Raw genomic sequence first — 17,826 nt, forward strand, 5'->3', positions numbered from 1 at the left:
CCCTGTCACCATATTTCCCCTATAGCTACAGGCTTTCAAAGACAAGTGCTAAATGCTGGCTCCCCAACTTCCTAGCTGTGTTATCTTGTGTGAATAACTTCACCTCTCTGGCCTCAGTTTCTCCTCTGACAAAATGAAGTGATTATAGTTTATCTATATTATAGATATAGATATAGAAACTATTATAGACTAGTTTATAGACTTTTGGCGTGGGGGGTGGGAGATGAAATTTATTCCTGTAGATTGCTTTGGGCGTGCTCAGTCACTTTAGTCCGACTCTGCGACCCTACGGACTGTAGCTGGCCAGGCTCCTCTGTCCATGGGATTTCCCAGGCAAGTGTACTGGAGTGGGTTGCTATTTCCTACTCCGACCCAGGGATCGAACCCACATCTCTTTTGTCTCCTGCATTGGCAGATGGATTCTTTGCCGCTGAGCCACCGGGAAGCCCCTGTAAATTGCTTAGTACATAATACAGGCTCAGTAAATGTTGCTGCTCCTTTTTATAAGTCCCTTTTTTCTCAAATAGTGTGACTTTATCAATGTAAAAAAATGAGAATTTAACCTTTGCAGTTGAATAAAGCCAGCCTTGTGCTAGAGACTAAAGTGTCAGGGTCAGGCCTCAACTTGGCTTAAGGGCTATACCTGCTGGTAGCCTAGACTACACAGGATGGCCAGGCATTCACTTAGCTATATCCTGCTTCAGAGATGGAGAGAGGAGTGGGACATGATGAAAGATACAGTGCTAACCTCAGTAGCCTAAACTGGGAGAGGTGCCAATTGCCCTGATAATAGTTCATTTCTGGGCCAGAGAATTCAGGTCCCAGGGCTGGCTAGCACCATGATGACACAGCTCTCATTAAATGTGTCCTGGACTGGGCATGAATCTCTCAGAGGCCCCTCTAATTTCCCTGGTTTCACAAAGTATGGGAAGAAGTGAGAGCCCAGGGACCCTCCCAGACCTCTAGGGCTGTCTTCTAGGCTCTGTGGCCCCAAGAAAAGACAGACCTCTTGATTAAATCGCTAAAGTGATCCATCTGGTCCAGGCTGTTGTTCTGGTGGCCATATCTGATGGGTGAATACCATCTTCCTCCACAAGCTATCCATCCCGTGGAGCCTCTGCCCGTTACAGGTACAGGCTGGTCGGACTGCTTTGTTGTTGTAGCCTCTGGAAGAACACGGTTAAGAATAGAGTGGGAGAGCCAGGCATGGGTTGGGTGAAACCAGCACCTCCCAAGGTGGGCCTCTGTGACGGAGTGCAAGAGGGCAGTGTGGGAGTTTTGAGGGACTGCCCGGCTTGTAAGGGAGACAAGGTGGGACGTTCTCTTTGCAGAAGGCAGAGCTGACTGGACCTGGACACAGGGCCCTGAGCACAGGGAGGGGTAGAGAAGATTATAGCTCATCTAAAAACTGTCTAAAGGGTGCACATCTACACGAAATCGTTTAGAGTTTAGTCCCTACTCCCACAGGTACATTATCCTTTTGACTTTATAAACTCTCCATGCAGATCTGATCCTCCCTTGTATGACTTCAGGTTCCTGCTTGCCTGAGCTGCGTCGGGGTTAAGCAGACAGGGAGAGAGCTGGAGTGTTCTGACTTTCCACCCCTGGGGATGATCCTGAAGAAGAAACGTTGCTCTCTGTGCTGCTCCTTTGCCCCAGTACCACCCATCGCCCTGGTCCTCTTTGCAGGAGTGTGTACAGGAAGCAAGCAGCCAGGGAAACCCGTCTCCACCTATCCAAGGCAGCGAGCCCATGAAATGGAAGAAGAACTGCAAAGAAAAGAGAAAGGGTCCTGGGGACTTTACTCAGAAGCAAATAATCCTGGTGACTCTTTTTGTGGAATCTGCCCCTGCCAGAGTCCAATTTAGCATCTGTAGGGACATGCCGGGCTGACAGGACCTCCCCGTCTCTTTCTCGGTCCTGCGGTTTGAGGCCAAAGCCTCCAGGCTGGGACCTATGCTGGCCTGGGTCCTGTCCTGGCTCCGGGCCCATTAATTCAGGTGCTCAAGCAGGACTCTTCTCTGAGAGGTCTTTGGTATGGAAGAAGGGCTAAGCATAGCTTCTCCTGAGGTTTTTGTTTGTTTTTTAATTATGGTAAGAATACTTAACATGAGAGCTCCTCTCTTAACAAACCTTTACATGTATAATGTTATTGACTATAAATACAACGTTGTACAGCAGGAGCTGTATGTAGCTTAACTGAAACTTTATGCTTGTTGATTAGTAATTCCCCATTTCTTCTTCCCTCTACCCCCATTCCTGGCAACCACCGCTCCACTCTGACGATTATAGATACCTCATATGGGAAATCATGCAGTATTTGTCTTTCTACAACTGGCTTATTTCACTTAGCATAATGTCCTCAGGTTTGATCCATGTTGACACAAATCTCAGGATTTCTTTTTTTTTAAATTTTATTTATTGGCTGCATCGGATTTTAGTTGCGGCATGCAGGTTCTTCACTGGGTCATGCAAGATCTTGTTGCGGCGCCCAGACTCTCTATTTGTGGCACATGCAGGCTCAGTTGCTCCTCAGTAGGCAGGATCTTAGTTATCTGACCAGGGACTGAACCCTCATCCCCTGCATTGCAAGGCAGATTTTTAACCACTGGACCACCTTCTTCTTAAAGGCCAAATAACATTCAGCTATATTTATATACCACATGTTCTTTTTCCACTCATCCATTAATACACATTTAGGTTGCTTCTATATCTTAGCTATTGTGAATAGTGCTACAATGAGCACAGGAGTGCTAATCTCTCTTCAAGAACCTAAAAATAAACAAGTGGGACTACATCAAACTAAAAAGCTTCTGCACAGCAAAAGAAAAAATTAACAGAGTCAAAAGGCAATTTACAGAATGGGAGAAAATAATGCACATCATATAGGAAGTTAATCTCCAAAATGTGTCAGGATTTCTACAATTCAGTCATAAAACAAAAATGTGCTGGCTTAGACAAAATAAAAAAAAGTTCTTTGGACAGAGATTTCTCCAAAGACAGACAAATGGCCAACATTCATATGAAAAGATACGCTAATCGTAGGAGTAATGCAAATCAAAACCACAATGAGGTATCACCTAATTCCTCTCAAGATGGCTATACCAGAATAGATATAGAGGTGATGGTGAGCCTGTGAGACACTAGAGCCCTTGTGCACTGTTGCTGTGAAAGGAAAGTGGGGCAGCTTCAATGGAAAACGATGTTTCCTCAAAAAAATGAAAGCAGAACTATCCTATGACCCAGCAATCCGGCGGCTAGGTATTTATCCACAAGATTGAAATCAGAGAGATTAGCGCTCCTGAGGGTTGATTGGTTTGTTTCTCTCGAAGTCTGGCGCTACCCGGGCTCCCTACAGCATGTAGGTCCCCGTTGCTTTTAAATCCCTTAAAACTTCACTGCCCTTCCCCTCCACTGATCCCAGGCAGATTCCTAGGCACCCCACTGCTTATTCCAAACTGCCTTCCAGGGCCAAAATTTTGCTTCCTGCCCGGGGGACTCCAGCCAGGCCTGGGCAAAGTCCCAGGGGAGAGCGCCCAGCGACATGCGCGCGGATCAGAGCAGCGTGACGCGAGCCGAGACTCGCTGTGCGCTCCCCAGACGCGTGGCTTCCCTGGGCCGCTGCCAGTCCCGCTCCCCCGGCAGGGGCGGAGCGTGGCCTTTTTTGGTCCGGGGAGGAGTGGCTGCGGTCCGGGAGGTCACCGGACCGCAGGGCGGGCTGCTGTCATTTGCGCCCTGTGCTCGGGTTCAGCTCGGCTCACCCGGTTCCCATGCGAACCCGGAGCCCCAGCCCTCGGGAATAGCAGCCGCAGCGCCAGCCCGCCAGTGCCTCCATCCCCCTATCAGAGGCCCTATCATGTGCCAGGGGAGCATCTGCCCGTGGCGGGACCCCCTGCCTCGCCTCCAGGTGTGGACCTGGATCGAGCCTGTGGTGGCCTCCACGCAGGTGGCCACCTCCCTCTACGATGCGGGGTTGCTCCTCGTGGTGAAAGCGTCCTTCGGAGTCGGGACCTCCTCTAATCACAGTTCCAGCCCGTCGCCTCGGGGGGCTCTTGAGGACGAACAGCAGAGGGCCATCTCCAATTTCTACATCGTCTACCACCTGGTGATGGGCCTGACGCCCCTGCTGTCGGCTTACGGGCTGGGCTGGCTCAGCGACCGCTACCACCGCAAGGTCTCCATCTGCGTGCCCCTGCTGGGCTTCCTGCTCTCCCGCCTCGTGCTGCTGCTCAAAGTGCTGCTGGACTGGCCCGTGGAGATCCTGTACGCAGGGGCTGCGCTGACCGGACTGTGCGGCGGCTTCTCTGCGTTCTGGTCGGGGGTCATGGCCCTGGGATCCCTCAGCTCCTCCGAGGGCCGCCGCTCCCTGCGCCTCATTGTGATTGACCTGATCCTGGGCTTGGCGGGGTTCTGCGGGAGCATGGTCTCGGGACATCTCTTCAAGCAGATGGTCGGGCACTCCAAGCAGGGCCTGGTGCTGACCGCCTGCAGTGTAAGCTGTGCCACCTGTGCCCTTTTGTACAGCCTGTTCGTGCTGAAGGTCCCCGAGTCCAAGGCCAAACCCCGCAAGGCCGTGGATATAGTGCCTGGCACTGTCGGCAGGTATGACACCCTGGATCCTGATCAGACAGACAAGCAGAATGTGGTGAGGCCCCCTCCACCTCCTGCAACGGCTAAGCCCAAACAAATCATCATTGGCCTGCTCTTTGTGGGAGCCATCATCTATGACCTGGCAGTGGTGGGCACCGTGGACGTGATGCCGCTTTTTGTGCTGAGGGAGCCTCTGAGTTGGAACCAAGTGCAGGTGGGCTATGGTATGGCTTCAGGGTACACCATCTTCATCACCAGCTTCCTGGGCGTGCTGGTCTTCTCCCGCTACCTCCAGGACACCACCATGATCATGATCGGAATGGTCTCCTTTGCGTCAGGAGCCCTCCTCTTGGCTTTTGTGAAAGAGACATACATGTTCTACATTGGTGAGTCCGGCATTCTTGGGGAGGCAGGACGAGGACACTGCTGATCCCCTAAGTAACGGGGCGTACACCCGAGGTGCTGTGGTCTGTCACAGCTCAGCACCAGAGATTACGTCTGTACCTAGGAGGCACAAGGGACAGAGGATTATGTGCACCTGAGTTTGGCTGTATTGTGCTATCTGTGTTGCCCACTGAAATGTAATCAGAGTGGGGTCCGTAGCTCTAGGAAGTCAAGGAAGAGATGGTCAGTGGTGCTGGGAGTCAGGAGAGGCTTTAGGATGGCCCTGAGTGGAAGAGATGGGGTTGAGTTTATCTCCCCGATTTAAAAGGGATAAAACATTTTCAAGTAATCCAGCTGAAAAGGTCCTTTAATTAAAATCATTTCAGGTCAAGCACAGGCTTTTCAAAAAGAGAAAAATCCTCCATAAATGCCTTCCACAACCAATATAATACATTCCCTCAAGGAAGCAGAATGAAGTTTCTGAGGACACAGACAACCACAAGCAGAGCACTCTGGAACAGGGCTCTAATAGAACTTTCTAGAGTGATAGAAATGTTCTGTAACATTTCCACCTAAAACAATAGCCATTAGCTGTGTGTGGCTATGAAGCCCTTAAAATGTGGCTAGTGCAACTTGAACAGAATTTTTCATTTTATTTCATTTAGGTAGTCATATGACTTGCCAGTGGCTAACGGAACAACTCTAGACAGTTCCCAGAGACCACCCTTTGACTGAGGTCACACAGCTCAGAAAAACATCTCACAAAATGGCTAGATTACTTTTAGCCAGCTCCCAGTTAAACAGGCCAAGTGCAAGCCTGAGTAACCTCTCCTCTTCCCTTCCCATCACTTATAGCCACTCCCACCCCACCCCACCCCTTCGCCACACACACACACACACACACACACGCATACACATCAGAATGATGAACAGGGCTACAGGGAAGAGCGGGGTGTAGTAGCTGTGGTAGTGGCACACGTTTCTGGATGCAGCTTGCCAAAGCTACTGGGACTGCGTCTCAGAGATGATGTAGGGTGAGGGCAGACACCTCCCTCCTGGGAGGCAAGGAGCTGAAAGTCACTTGAGTGACATCAGCTCCATTTCCTTAGAAACCACTTAACTCTGCCAATAAAGACGCCCTTCACCGCCTGTCACCATGTCCCAGGTGCCTTGCCACCTTCAAGATCGGTCTGCAGCATCTATAGCTCCATCTGGGAACTCAGGGAGTCAGCCTGCCCTGGGGCAGGGTGGGGCCACGAAAGGACTGTGGGAGGCGGCTTCTAAGGGAGGTTTTCCTGTTATTCTGATTTACTCTTTGGCCAAGGCTGGGCTCCAGTGAGGAGTGTTCTCATGTGCTTCTTTTCCAGCTCGGGCCATCATGCTGTTCGCTCTCATCCCTGTCACAACCATCCGATCAGCAATGTCCAAACTCATCAAGGGTTCCTCTTATGGTGAGTGAAAGGAATCTGAGAGGTTTCAGAGCCACTTCGTTTGAGGCACAGGGTTTGGACTGACAGAAGGCACAGGAGAGAGCTCCAGCAGCAGCCTTTAAGACACTGGGCACACATTAGTGTCCATCCAGGGCGGAAGGAGTGAGAGCAGGAGCAGGGAAAGACTGGGAAAGTCTGCCATTGAAAAGCCACAAAGGAAAATACTGCCACCCACGGGCCATGGGAAGAGCCAACTGGATGGAGGCCAGAATCCTGGTAACATGAGCCGTGAACACAGAGGGAATCAGGGAAGGGGAGGGGGCTCCGGAGAGCCTCCCAGAGACTCAGCTATCAGGGAACACGGAGCGACAGCACAGTAACCTCGGTAACCTCGGTCCCTTCCACAGGAAAGGTGTTCGTCATTCTGCAGCTGTCCCTGACGCTCACTGGGGTGGTGACATCCACGATGTACAACAAGATCTATCAGCTCACCATGGAGAAGTTCATCGGCACCTGCTTTGCACTCTCCTCTTTTCTCTCCTTCCTGGCCATCCTGCCGATTGGGTAAGACAGGAGCAGTTCCTGCTTTTTGGGCTGGGGCTGAGGTCAAGGACTGTTGGAGCCTTTCCAGCCTATTATCATAAAGTATTTACTTTTCACATTTACACAATGGGTTCTGAGTAGGCTCTCCCACTAAGAAAAACTTCTCCTGTGCCCCCAAACTAGTAATCTGGTAATTTGGGAATTCCCTAAAGTCATAAGTAATAAACAGAGGGCCTCAACATGCTGGCTCACTTCCTGGCAGTTTTGTAATAGGAGCCTCATACACTTTCTTGTAATCAGAGGCTGGGATAAAAAACCCTCTCGAATCACCCAGACCTCGTTGAGTCTCCTTTAGGTGACAGTCATCCGGCCTCACTTTCAAGTATTCTTTCTTCTCTGTATCTTGGGAGGGCTTTGAGCACCCCTGCAGGACATGGGTAATTCCTCTGAGCTCTCTGGGGAAATCGTCTCATTTGTAAATCAAGAGTGCTTACCTCCTGGGAGATAACAGGCAGGAGGAAGGCCGGAGATACAAAGGCCCACGGGGAGAGTTGCCAGCTGAGGTTATCACCAATATAGACCACAGGAAATAGTCTGGTCTTCAACCAGCCCCATTCAAAAGAAATACAAAACCACAAGCACAAGCCATATTATATGATTTTACATTTTCTAGTAGCCACGTTTAAATACAACACGAGTAACAGGTGAAATAATTTTAATAATATATTTGATTTGGCCCAATAGCTCCAAAATGTCTTTGTAATCAACCTACAAAATCAATGAGTTCTTTTGAATTAAGTCTTTGAAATCCCGTATGTATTTATACTGACAGCACATCCCAACTTGGACTCCATTTGAAGGCAAGAGTTCAGAAGCCAGTGTAACTAGTGGCTACATATTAGACAGCCGAGCTTTGGTCTGTTTAGGCCCTTTTCTCACGCTTGTACCAATCCCACAGAGGAGAAAGGAACACAGTAATGATATTGACAATAAGATACAAAGGACATGATACAGATTTGCTTTTTAAAGGGACCTGCTTGGTAGCACACTGGAGCCCTCCATATCATTAACGGTGGTGTTGTAGGCTGCAGAGTAGAAGGGCTGAAGGCAGGTTGGGAAAAGCTAAAGGTAGGTTGGAAAAAGTGGGAAGCGGATGGTGAAAAGGGCCGCCTTTGGATTCTCGCATCACATTGTATAGCTTGATGTGCTTGCATAGAAAGTTGAGCTTCCTAAGACAGAAGCCATCAATCATGAGGGTTCTTTGATTTCACAGTTGAGAGAATAAGATCAAACAGATGAGAGAATTTGTGCAAAACACCAGACTTGATTACCAGTGCCATCGCTGGCCAGTTTTCATTTTCAAACTGTCCAGGCCTTAGGCCTTTTCATGTGCCCCTGTTTTCATGAGAGTCTTGGCTGAATGGGTTGGGCTTAGCTAGACCTGACCCACAATGCAAACTTCTCTGGAGTGCCAGCTCTTTGTCCAAGTGAGTAGTGGATTAATAACTGTGCCACTTGGAAGTTACCCAGTTCTGTTTGATTGGCAGTTGCTTGAAATAGGCTCTTTGACCTAAACAGATAAACAAAAACAACAAAAGAAAACAAGTCTGACTAGACTAGTTAACATCTCATAGCTAGAGAGATAAACAGACAAATGAAAGCAATGAGAATGTGCAATAAATGGTTCCTTTCTACAGTTCCATTGCTTTCCCTTTTTAAAGCGCCTTTGGGGTATGTGAAGCAGGTGGGCTGCTCTCACCCCGGCTGGGGACACCTCACCCCAGTGGACTTGGGCCCTGTCCTACAATGTGTGCATGGAATTTTAAGATATACAGGATCTTCATCATCTTATACCACAGAAGCTGGGTCAGTATCTTGAACCAATCGTAAGGAGTAATGATTACATGAATTGAGGCACTCAAGTAGATGCCTCTGTTGGAGACATTTAGCAGTAGAGGGACTCACGTGCTAACAAAGCTTCCTTTGCCTGCTGTACATTGGAATCACTTGGAGAGATTTAAAAAACGACGACTGTCTGGATCCTACCTGCGGAGATTCTAACTCAGTTGATCTGGGATATAGCCTGGGCATGGGAATTTTTTAAAGCTCTCCAGTTTATTCGGATGTATAACCAAGGTTGAGAACCTTTGGTAGAAAGGGAGTGTTTCTAGTACTTTTCCCTCCACAAAGTCACTAAATGAACAAAATCTTGAAAAATTCTTTCAAGAGGCCAAGGCTGCACCACCAATCATTAAGCATGATCAACAGGAAAGACCAGTAGAACTCTCAAACTGCAGAAAGAAGAGCTACATTCCAAAGACAGAAAAGCCCAGGAAGACATGTCACAGCAGGGAGTGGAGGAGGGCAGAAGGTGGAGAGGAGAGGTTGCTGAGCCCAGCTGCCAACAGCTCAATTACAATAAGTGACTGTGGCCCCAGCCCTTCCTGGTACCGAAGTGAGCCAACTTCACGGCACTGTGAGAACCTGCCCTCTCGTCCTCACTCTTCTTTATGTGCAGCAGGGAGATGCTGAGGGAATGTCTGTCTGGTTCTGCCCATCCGCAAGCCCCCAACCCCTTGTCACACATGCACTCAGCTGCTGCCTGTGGTTCGTAGATGCCATCAGAAGCGAATGGGCTCATCTTCTTCAAAGTAGACCTCTAAGCCTGAGTTCTTCTGCACCCATCCTGATCCCCTCCCTCAATCTCTCAAAGATAGTAATAGCAGACATGTAAACAGCCTTGATTATGTGCCAGGCACTACTTTGAATGTTTCATATGTTTTAACCTTCTCAAACAATCCTCTGAAGCAATTACTATTTTATGCCCATTCTGCAGATGAAGAAACAAAATCTAAGGTGTCATGTAACTTGCCAAAGGTTACACAGTTAATAAGGGACAGTGGCAGGATTTGAACCCGGGAAGTTGGTTCTTAGTCACTATTTGACAGTGTGTCTCAGAAAAGTCCCTGGGTATCTGGATGCCACCTCTTTTCTCCCCTTAGAGTTCACTTGTACTACTTAGCAACTCCATCTCCTGAGTTCTTCCTATCAGAACTGACACGTGGTCTGCTACCCTCTCGCCTCCTCCTCCCCCCAGCCATGTTCTCCAGTGCTGGTCTGCATTTGCTTACTTCTCGTTCACTTTGAACCCACTCCAGACTGACTTCCCTGTTCATTGCCTCCAGGGCTGCGCTGAGATCCGACTTCCTCACAGCCGAGTACACTGGACTCCCTGCCATCCTCTCCCCATCAGTTCTCAGTGGCCCCCAACACTGTGGGTCACTCCTTCCTTGGAAGGCACTTGTCACTTGGCTTTCTTAACACCTCCTCTCCTGGGTTTCTCCTACCTCTCTGACTTCTCTACAAACCTCCACATGGAAGAATTCTTTGGGGCTCAGATCTGGGTTGTCTTTTCACTTCATCGTCTTGAAGTAATCTAAATTATTTTCAAAATTTCAAATTACCATCTCAGTTTCCAAAATTGCATCCTTGACGCCCTCCTAACATCTGCTCCCCTCCAGTCTTGCCCACCCCATTAAATGGCATCACACTCAGCCAGGAAAGAAATCTAAGAGTCACCAAAGTCCTCCTGTTTCTTCATCTTCCCGTACCTCCCATCCATCAAGCCTCATTGACCCTACCTCCAGTATATGCCTCAAACTACTGTGGCTACCCCTAGTCCAAATCACTTGGGGAATCAACTTCGCCCCTGAGCCAATCTCCCCGCATCCATCCACCCTCTTTTTACCAGGTGGCCTGAGAAACTTCCTTAGAGTGGACACCAGTTCGCATCATCTCCTGCTCAGAGCTCTGTACTTGGCTTTCACGGTTCTTAGGAGGAGCACCACTGTCTCACGGAGGACCACAGGTCCTGCATAGTCCAGCCTCACCCTCTTCTCCAGCCTGCTATTCCTGCCACTCACCACCCTCCCCTCTCCGCTTCAGCCCCAGGAGCCTCCCCCTCACGCCCTTCCCCGTTCCTTACCCACATGTCCCTTTTTCTTTGGCTGGGCTGGGTCTTTGTTCCTGCAGGGCCTTTTCACTGTGGTGGCTTCTCTCGTCCGAGTGCAGGTTCTAGGTCACGCGGGCTTCAGTAGTTGTGGCTCATGGGCTTAGTTGCTCCTTGGCATGTGGGATCTTCCCAGACCAGGGATCAAACCTGTGTCTCCTGCACTGGCAGGTGGATTCTTTACCACTGAGAAGCTGGACACCTCACATGTCTGTCTTAATATAGCTAGATGTGGTCTTAACTTGAACACCATTTTCTCAAAGAGGATTTGAGAAAATTCCCTTCCCAATCTAAGTTAGATCCTTCTATGATATGCTCCCCTAGCTTCCTATGGAGAAGGCAAATGGCACCCCACTCCAGTACTCTTGCCTGGAAAATCCTATGGGTGGAGGAGCCTGGAAGGCTGCAGTCCATGGGGTTGCGAAAAGTCGGACACGACTGAGCGACTTCACTTTCACTTTTCACTTTCATGCATTGGAGAAGGAAATGGCAACCCACTCCAATGTTCTTGCCTGGAGAATCCAGGGACCGGGGAGCCTGGTGGGCTGCCGTCTATGGGGTCGCACAGAGTCGGACACGACTGAAGCGACTTAGCAGCAGCACAGCTTCCTATACTTTTCCTTCAGAGCATGGCAGTTGATGATTACTTAGTGATTTAATTTTCCACAGGCTCCCTGAGGGCAGGAACCATGCCTGTTTGACCTTGTACCCTGTGTCCAGCAGAGAGCTTAGTGCATAAGCAGTACTCAGAGTCTTTAATGAAAGAACAATCTGACAGAGGGTGTGACACCAGCACTACTGACCACCCAGGAGCTGCCTGTTGAGCTGCCATGTCAGGGGTTGGCCACCACCATGATCAACAAAAGTTGATCAACAGTCAATCTAAGGAAGAAATAGAAAATTTTAGTCCTGCTAATCCAAGGATTATAACCCAGAGGGAGACTATTTCAGGAAAAGCCGAGTGTTCTACCTATAAGATGCCAAGGCACAGTTACAGTTCTATGTTTGTGAGACAACGTATTGTGGAGGGGGTGGGGGATAAATTAAAAGAGTTTGGGATTAACATATACACACTGCTGCTGATGCTGCTAAGTTGCTTCAGTCGTGTCCGACTCTGTGCGACCCCATAGACGGCAGCTCACCAGGCTCCTCTGTCCCTGGGATTCTCCAGGCAAGAACACTGGAGTGGGTTGCCATTTCCTTCTCCCATGCATGCATGCATGCTAAGTCGCTTCAGTTGTGCCCGACTCTGTGTGACCCTATGGACAGCAGCCCAACCAGGCTCTTCTGTCCACGGGATTCTCTGGGCAAGAGTACTGGAGTGGGTTGCCATCTCCTTCTCCTATATACACACTGCTGCTGCTGCTGCTAAGTCACTTCAGTTGTGTCCAACTCTGTGTGACCCCATAGACGGCAGCCCACTAGGCTCCCCCACCCCTGGGATCCTCCAGGCAAGAACATTGGAATGGGTTGCCATTTCCTTCTCCAATGCATGAAAGTGAAAAGTGAAAGTGAGGTCGCTCAGTCGTGTCCAACTCTTAGCGACCCCATGGACTGCAGCCTACCAGGCTCCTCCGTCCATGGGATTCTCCAGGCAAGAATACTGGAGTGGGGTGCCATCTCCTCCTCCTATAGACACACTACTATATATAAAATTGGAGAAGGCAATGGCACCCCACTCCAGTACTCTTGCCTGGAAAATCCCATGGATGGAGGAGCCTGGTAGGCTGCAGTCCATGGGGTCACTAAGAGTCAGAAATGACTGAGCGACCTCACTTTCACTTTTCAGTTTCATGCATTGGAGAAGGAAATGGCAACCCACTCCAGTGTTCTTGTCTGGAGAATCCCAGGGAGGGGGGAGCCTGGTAGGCTGCCGTGCATGGGGTCGCACAGAGTCGGACACGACTGAAGTGACTTAGCAGCAGCAGCAGCAGCAGCATATATAAAATAGGTAAACAGGGGCCTACTGTATAGCACAGGGAACTCAATATCTACTAACCTATAATGGAAGAGAATCCAAAAAAGAATATATATATCACTTTGCTGTACTCTTGAAAAAAACACATTATAAATGAACATACTTCAATTTTTAAACATTTCCCAAGAGGGACCGGGGCAGGACAAACCCAAGTAACATACTGACAGTTTACATAGTCCAACAAGGTGAGCGGTGGGTCGAGACCTATTACAAGATTGAGACAGGAATGTTATTTCCCAGGGGGTACTGCCACCAGGAAGAAATTCTTTTTTTTTTTTCCCCCAGCGAGTAGGAATTCCTGCGTCTTCTAAGGGGATCAAGTTAACACAATGCAGGTGCACAATACACTCTAAAGCGGAGGAGATAGTTACTCAAATGGGCAGAGAATCTTAAAGTTGAAAAGTTTTCTTGTCCTGCTTTAAAATAATCCACCAACCGCGGGGTTCTGCTGTCATGGTCCCACAGCTGGGGTGAGCTGTGGAGTCGGGCCTGGAACAGTTCATGTGGTCCTGGGCTGCCTGCCTCTACTCGCCTCTTGCCAGCTCTGACATACAGTGAGCTTTAAGAATAGTGAGTGGTCCTCCCTGGAGAGCCCTGGGGCTCACAGAGGGTAGGGAATCTGTGTTTGGAAGTTTCTACAAAGCTTTTCCTTAGAAGGATTTGGATTTCTGCCCACACCCCACCCACTAGCTCCAGATGTGGTCCATCCATTAGGAAGAACTGTGTTCCAGCTTAGAACCTGGGGTTCCTAGAGCTCAAACAGTTGAGAAAGAGAACGCCAGAGGTTAAAGGACATGTCAAACGTCACACAGATTCCAGACTTCAATACAGCTCTTCATTCCTAGGCGTCCATTTCATCTCCCAGTATTTTTAAACAATGTGATGATTTATGGAAGAGAGAAAAGGGCAATGCAAAGGCAGAAAGGGATGCAGCGAATTCCGCTTGGGATGAGTGAAGCTTGAGCTTGAGGTCCACATGGGAATGAATCATCAGACAGAAGTAAGATGGAAAGAGGCTCCAAGAAAGGGAAAATGTAGATGCAAATGGCTCTCCATATTATGGGACAGGAAGGAGGCTGGAGTGAGGGAAATTCTCTGGGGCCACTTTCCTCCAGAGAGTACAGCGGTTCTGCTGCCATGATGGACAGAGTCTCCGAGAGATGGCTAGAGACCCTCCCTCCCCATTCCAGCTGTTCCCCTGTAATTCTCTGTTGTAAATTCTTACAGCATCGTGGCCTATAAGCAAGCCTCGTGGTTGCAGCCTGGAGACATCACAGAGAAATGAAGGTGCTGATCTGCGGGAGCCAGAACACCAGCAACGGCCAGACTCCCTCTGAAGACCAAGGACGGGACCAGGAACTGGTGTCCACAGTAATCCATTGCTCAAGGAACCCAAGTTCCGGCCAGAGTCGGCCTCAGAATGACTTGCTGTGGCTCAGGGGTCCTGGGTGGGTGGGGGAAAGCACTTAACTGGTGATGGAGACACTTTCTCAGCTTTCGGATGTTGCTATTAGGCAGAGGTTGGGTTCTGCAGACAGTAGAGTGTGAACTTTCAAGGGAGATACACAGGCCACAGGCACAGCCATACCCAACATGGAAGCCAGTTTTTTTCCAGGAATGTTCTGGGGGCTCCACCCATCGTAACTAGTCACCCAGGAGTCCTGGGTGAGAACACAAAGGCAGTCAACCACCTGAGGGGGATGAGGAAGGGAATTTCGAAAGAACTGCCAACTGTGAACATCATTCAGTATTTTTAAAATTAAAACAGAACCTTGAAAACAAAGTTTAGCTTTCTTCCCTCAGGCCTTGTTAGCGTGAATGACTCGGGAGCTATCTAGGGCTCAGGCATTTGAAGTCAGCGTAGTTTTGTTTTTAAGAAGGCAATTATCAAAAAGGCTTTCTTCAAAGGAATACTTTCCATCAATAGCACTTCCCAAAGTGAGAGGTGTGAAAGGAGAGGGGAGATACGCTAACACCATTTTATTTTGAGGCACTTACTGTTTTAATTACGTGAATAAAAGACTCACCTCCTAATAAATCAACATCCGTAGCATGAGTGTGTGACTCACTGTCTCTTTGGTCAGCTTCCCTCTAGAACTCAGACATGGCATTCTCAGACTAGGATAAAACTTAAAGCTAGAGAATGCATTTAAATCTCAGAGCATTTGGGCTCAGAGTCTGTTATCATCACTGACGCCCTGCATGGACTGGTCCACAATTTCAAGGCACATCTACTCGGATCCTAGCACCATGCTAGGTGCTGAGGTGGAGCAAGCCTGTGACAGCTCCTACCCCACCAGTGTCTGACCTAGTGGGTGGAGCAGACAGAACAACAGGCAGTCATGTATCTTATAATGAACGCTAACATAAGGGAGCATATAACCCAAATCCAAGAGTGCAGAGAAGGCTTCTCGGGAGAAGTGGCATAAAACTGGAAAGATGAGTTACCAAGGCTGGATGTTGAGTGAAATTCCAGGCAGAAGGAACATGCTGGAAGATCTGATGGTGAAAATATCCCCCAATACAGAAAATCAACGTGAAGAGAGAAAAGAGGGATGGAGGGAGAGGTATCCAGGGGGCTGGAATCGAGAGGTGAGCTGGGACAGTGAGGAGGAACATCAAAACAGAGCCTTTAAAAAGTTTCTCTTTAGGGACTTCCGTGGTCGTACAGTGGATAAGAATCTGCCTCCCAATGCAAGGGACACAGGTTCGAGCCCTGGTCCGGGAAGATTTCACATGCCATGGGGCAACTAGGCCCATGTGCCACAACTTCTGAGCCTGTGCCCTACAGCCCAAACATTGCAACTACTGAAGCCCACATGCCTGGAGCCTGTGCTCCGAAATACCAGGAACAACCACGATGAGAAGCCCACGTACCGCAACCAGAGAAAGCCCTCACGCAGCAACAAAGGCACAGAGCAACCAAAAGTGAACACGTTCGTTTTTTAAAAAAAAATTTCTCTTTAGAAATGCAAATCAAAACTACAGTGAGGTACCTACCACCTCGCACCAGCCAGAATGACCATCGTTAAAAAGTCTACAAATAACACATGCTGGAGAGGGTGTGGAAACCCTCTTACACTGTTTCTGGGAACGTACATTGGGACAGCCACTATAGAGAACAGTATGGAGGTTCCTCAAAAACTAGAGTCGCCATATGATCCTGTAATCCCACTCCTGGGCATATGCCCAGACAAAACTGTAACTCAAAAAGATTCATGCACCCCTATGTTCATAGCACTATTTACAATAGCCAAGACAAGGAAAAGCCTAAAATGTCCATTGACAGATGAATGGATGAAGAAGATGTGGTACATATATACAATGGAATGCTAATCAGCCATAAAAAAGAATGAAGTAATGCCATTTGCATCAACATGGATAGACCTAGAGATCATCATACTAAGCAAAGTCAGAGAGAGAACGACAAATACCATATGATATCACTTACATAGTGGGATCTAAAATACAATACAAATCAACATATCTATGAAACAAAAACAGACCCATAGATACAGAGAGGAGACTTGAGGCTGCCAAGGCAGGGCGGCGGGGGTGGTGTAGAAGAGGGAAGGGACGGGAGTTTGGGTTTAGCAAACTATTATATATAGGATGGATAACAACAAGGTGCTACTGTATAACACAAGGAACTACATTTGATATCCTGTGACAAACAATAATGGAAAAGAATATGAAAAAGAATATATATATGTGTGTGTATAATTGAGTAACTTTGCTGTACAGAAGAAATTAACATTGTAAATCAACTATACTTCAATAAAATTTTTTTTAAAAAGGAAGAATCAGTTTCTCTTTAGAGTAATAGGCTAGCTGTTGAATGGTTTTGGGCAAGAATGTCGAATGCTTACATCTGTATATTAGAAAGAGGACCTTGGCAGCACTGAGAAGGAACTGGCTTTGGAAGGAGTGAGCAAGACTTGCAGAAAAGCGACAAGCAGAGAGGCCTGTTGAGGAATCCAGTTGAAGGTGATAGTGGGCTGCTACTAGGTAAGAAGCTATGAGGATGGAGAAAGTTAGACAGACTTGGGGGAATATTTGGAAGCTAGAGGTCAGCAGGAGTGGGTAGTGGATGAACTGCACAGAGAGAGGCATATGGAGGCAAGAATGATTCAGATTTGGGATTCAGGCAACTCGGAGGGAGGCAGAGGTCCTCGCTCAGACAGGCAACAGGAGCAGAGAACGTGCGATGGGGAAAATGAGTTCAAGGCCACGCTCTAGGCAAACTCTAATCAATATCCTCATTCCTCTTGAGGCCTTGCCTTCCACTCCAGCCCCTGACCAGTCCCCCAACCTAAATGAATCTAATCACTAGCTTCTCCATTCAAGCTTGCTCTCAACATCTAGAAAAATGTCCTTACTTGTCCATACTGACCCTGCCATGAGCTTGTGGGTGTTCACCTAAGCGGGGCTCACAACACCATAGTATTGACTTTTTCAACCCCATCTGTCACCAGGGTAGTAGTTTCAAAACTTTTCAGCTTTCTCCAGGTCTTTCCAGCAGATGTTCTAAACCATTAGTTCTCAGAGTGCGGTTCCTGTAACAGCTTCATCAACATCCAATGGGAACCTGTTAGAAAAGCAAATTCTCTAATTTGATCTGAGACCTAGAGATTACCATACTAAGCAAAGTCAATCAGAAAAAGACAAATACCATCAGACTCTAGGGGTGGGGCCCCCAAATTGGTGTTTTCACAAGTTCTCAAGCTTAGAAACCACTATTCAAATCTATGGAGATCTTTTTCTCTTTGGAACTTTCCCTGAGCCCCCCTCCACCTCTCCCAGGATCCCTAATTCCTGAGGACCCCAAAGCCCTGCCCTTGGTTTTCCTCCCAGGTAATCTAGTCTCCCAGAACTCTCTTTCCAACAATCTA

The 17,826-nt window shown here is 48.4% G+C and overlaps 1 protein-coding gene across 1 annotated transcript; it reads left to right on the plus strand.

The window, feature by feature from the left end:
- The first annotated feature begins 2,449 nt into the window (after nucleotides 1–2,449).
- SLC46A2 (solute carrier family 46 member 2) lies at nucleotides 2,450–17,489 on the plus strand. The gene is made up of 4 exons (XM_005904124.3): nucleotides 2,450–4,976; nucleotides 6,342–6,425; nucleotides 6,812–6,968; nucleotides 14,162–17,489. Exons 1-4 carry the CDS (start codon nucleotides 3,545–3,547, stop codon nucleotides 14,217–14,219), a joined length of 1,731 nt encoding a protein of 576 aa, XP_005904186.2. The 5' UTR covers nucleotides 2,450–3,544; the 3' UTR covers nucleotides 14,220–17,489.
- The last annotated feature ends 337 nt before the right edge of the window (nucleotides 17,490–17,826 follow it).

This window comes from Bos mutus, chromosome 8 (genome assembly GCF_027580195.1).
Source record: "Bos mutus isolate GX-2022 chromosome 8, NWIPB_WYAK_1.1, whole genome shotgun sequence".
Taxonomy (NCBI): Eukaryota; Metazoa; Chordata; class Mammalia; order Artiodactyla; family Bovidae; genus Bos; species Bos mutus.

Coding starts and splice junctions, on each gene's coding strand:
- SLC46A2 (XM_005904124.3), top strand. CDS start 3,545: ATGCGCGCGGATCAGAGCAGCGTGACGCGAGCCGAGACTCGCTGTGCG. Junction 6,426..6,811: donor CATCAAGGGTTCCTCTTATG/GTGAGTGAAAGG, acceptor TCCCTTCCACAG/GAAAGGTGTTCGTCATTCTG. Junction 6,969..14,161: donor CTGGCCATCCTGCCGATTGG/GTAAGACAGGAG, acceptor AAATTCTTACAG/CATCGTGGCCTATAAGCAAG.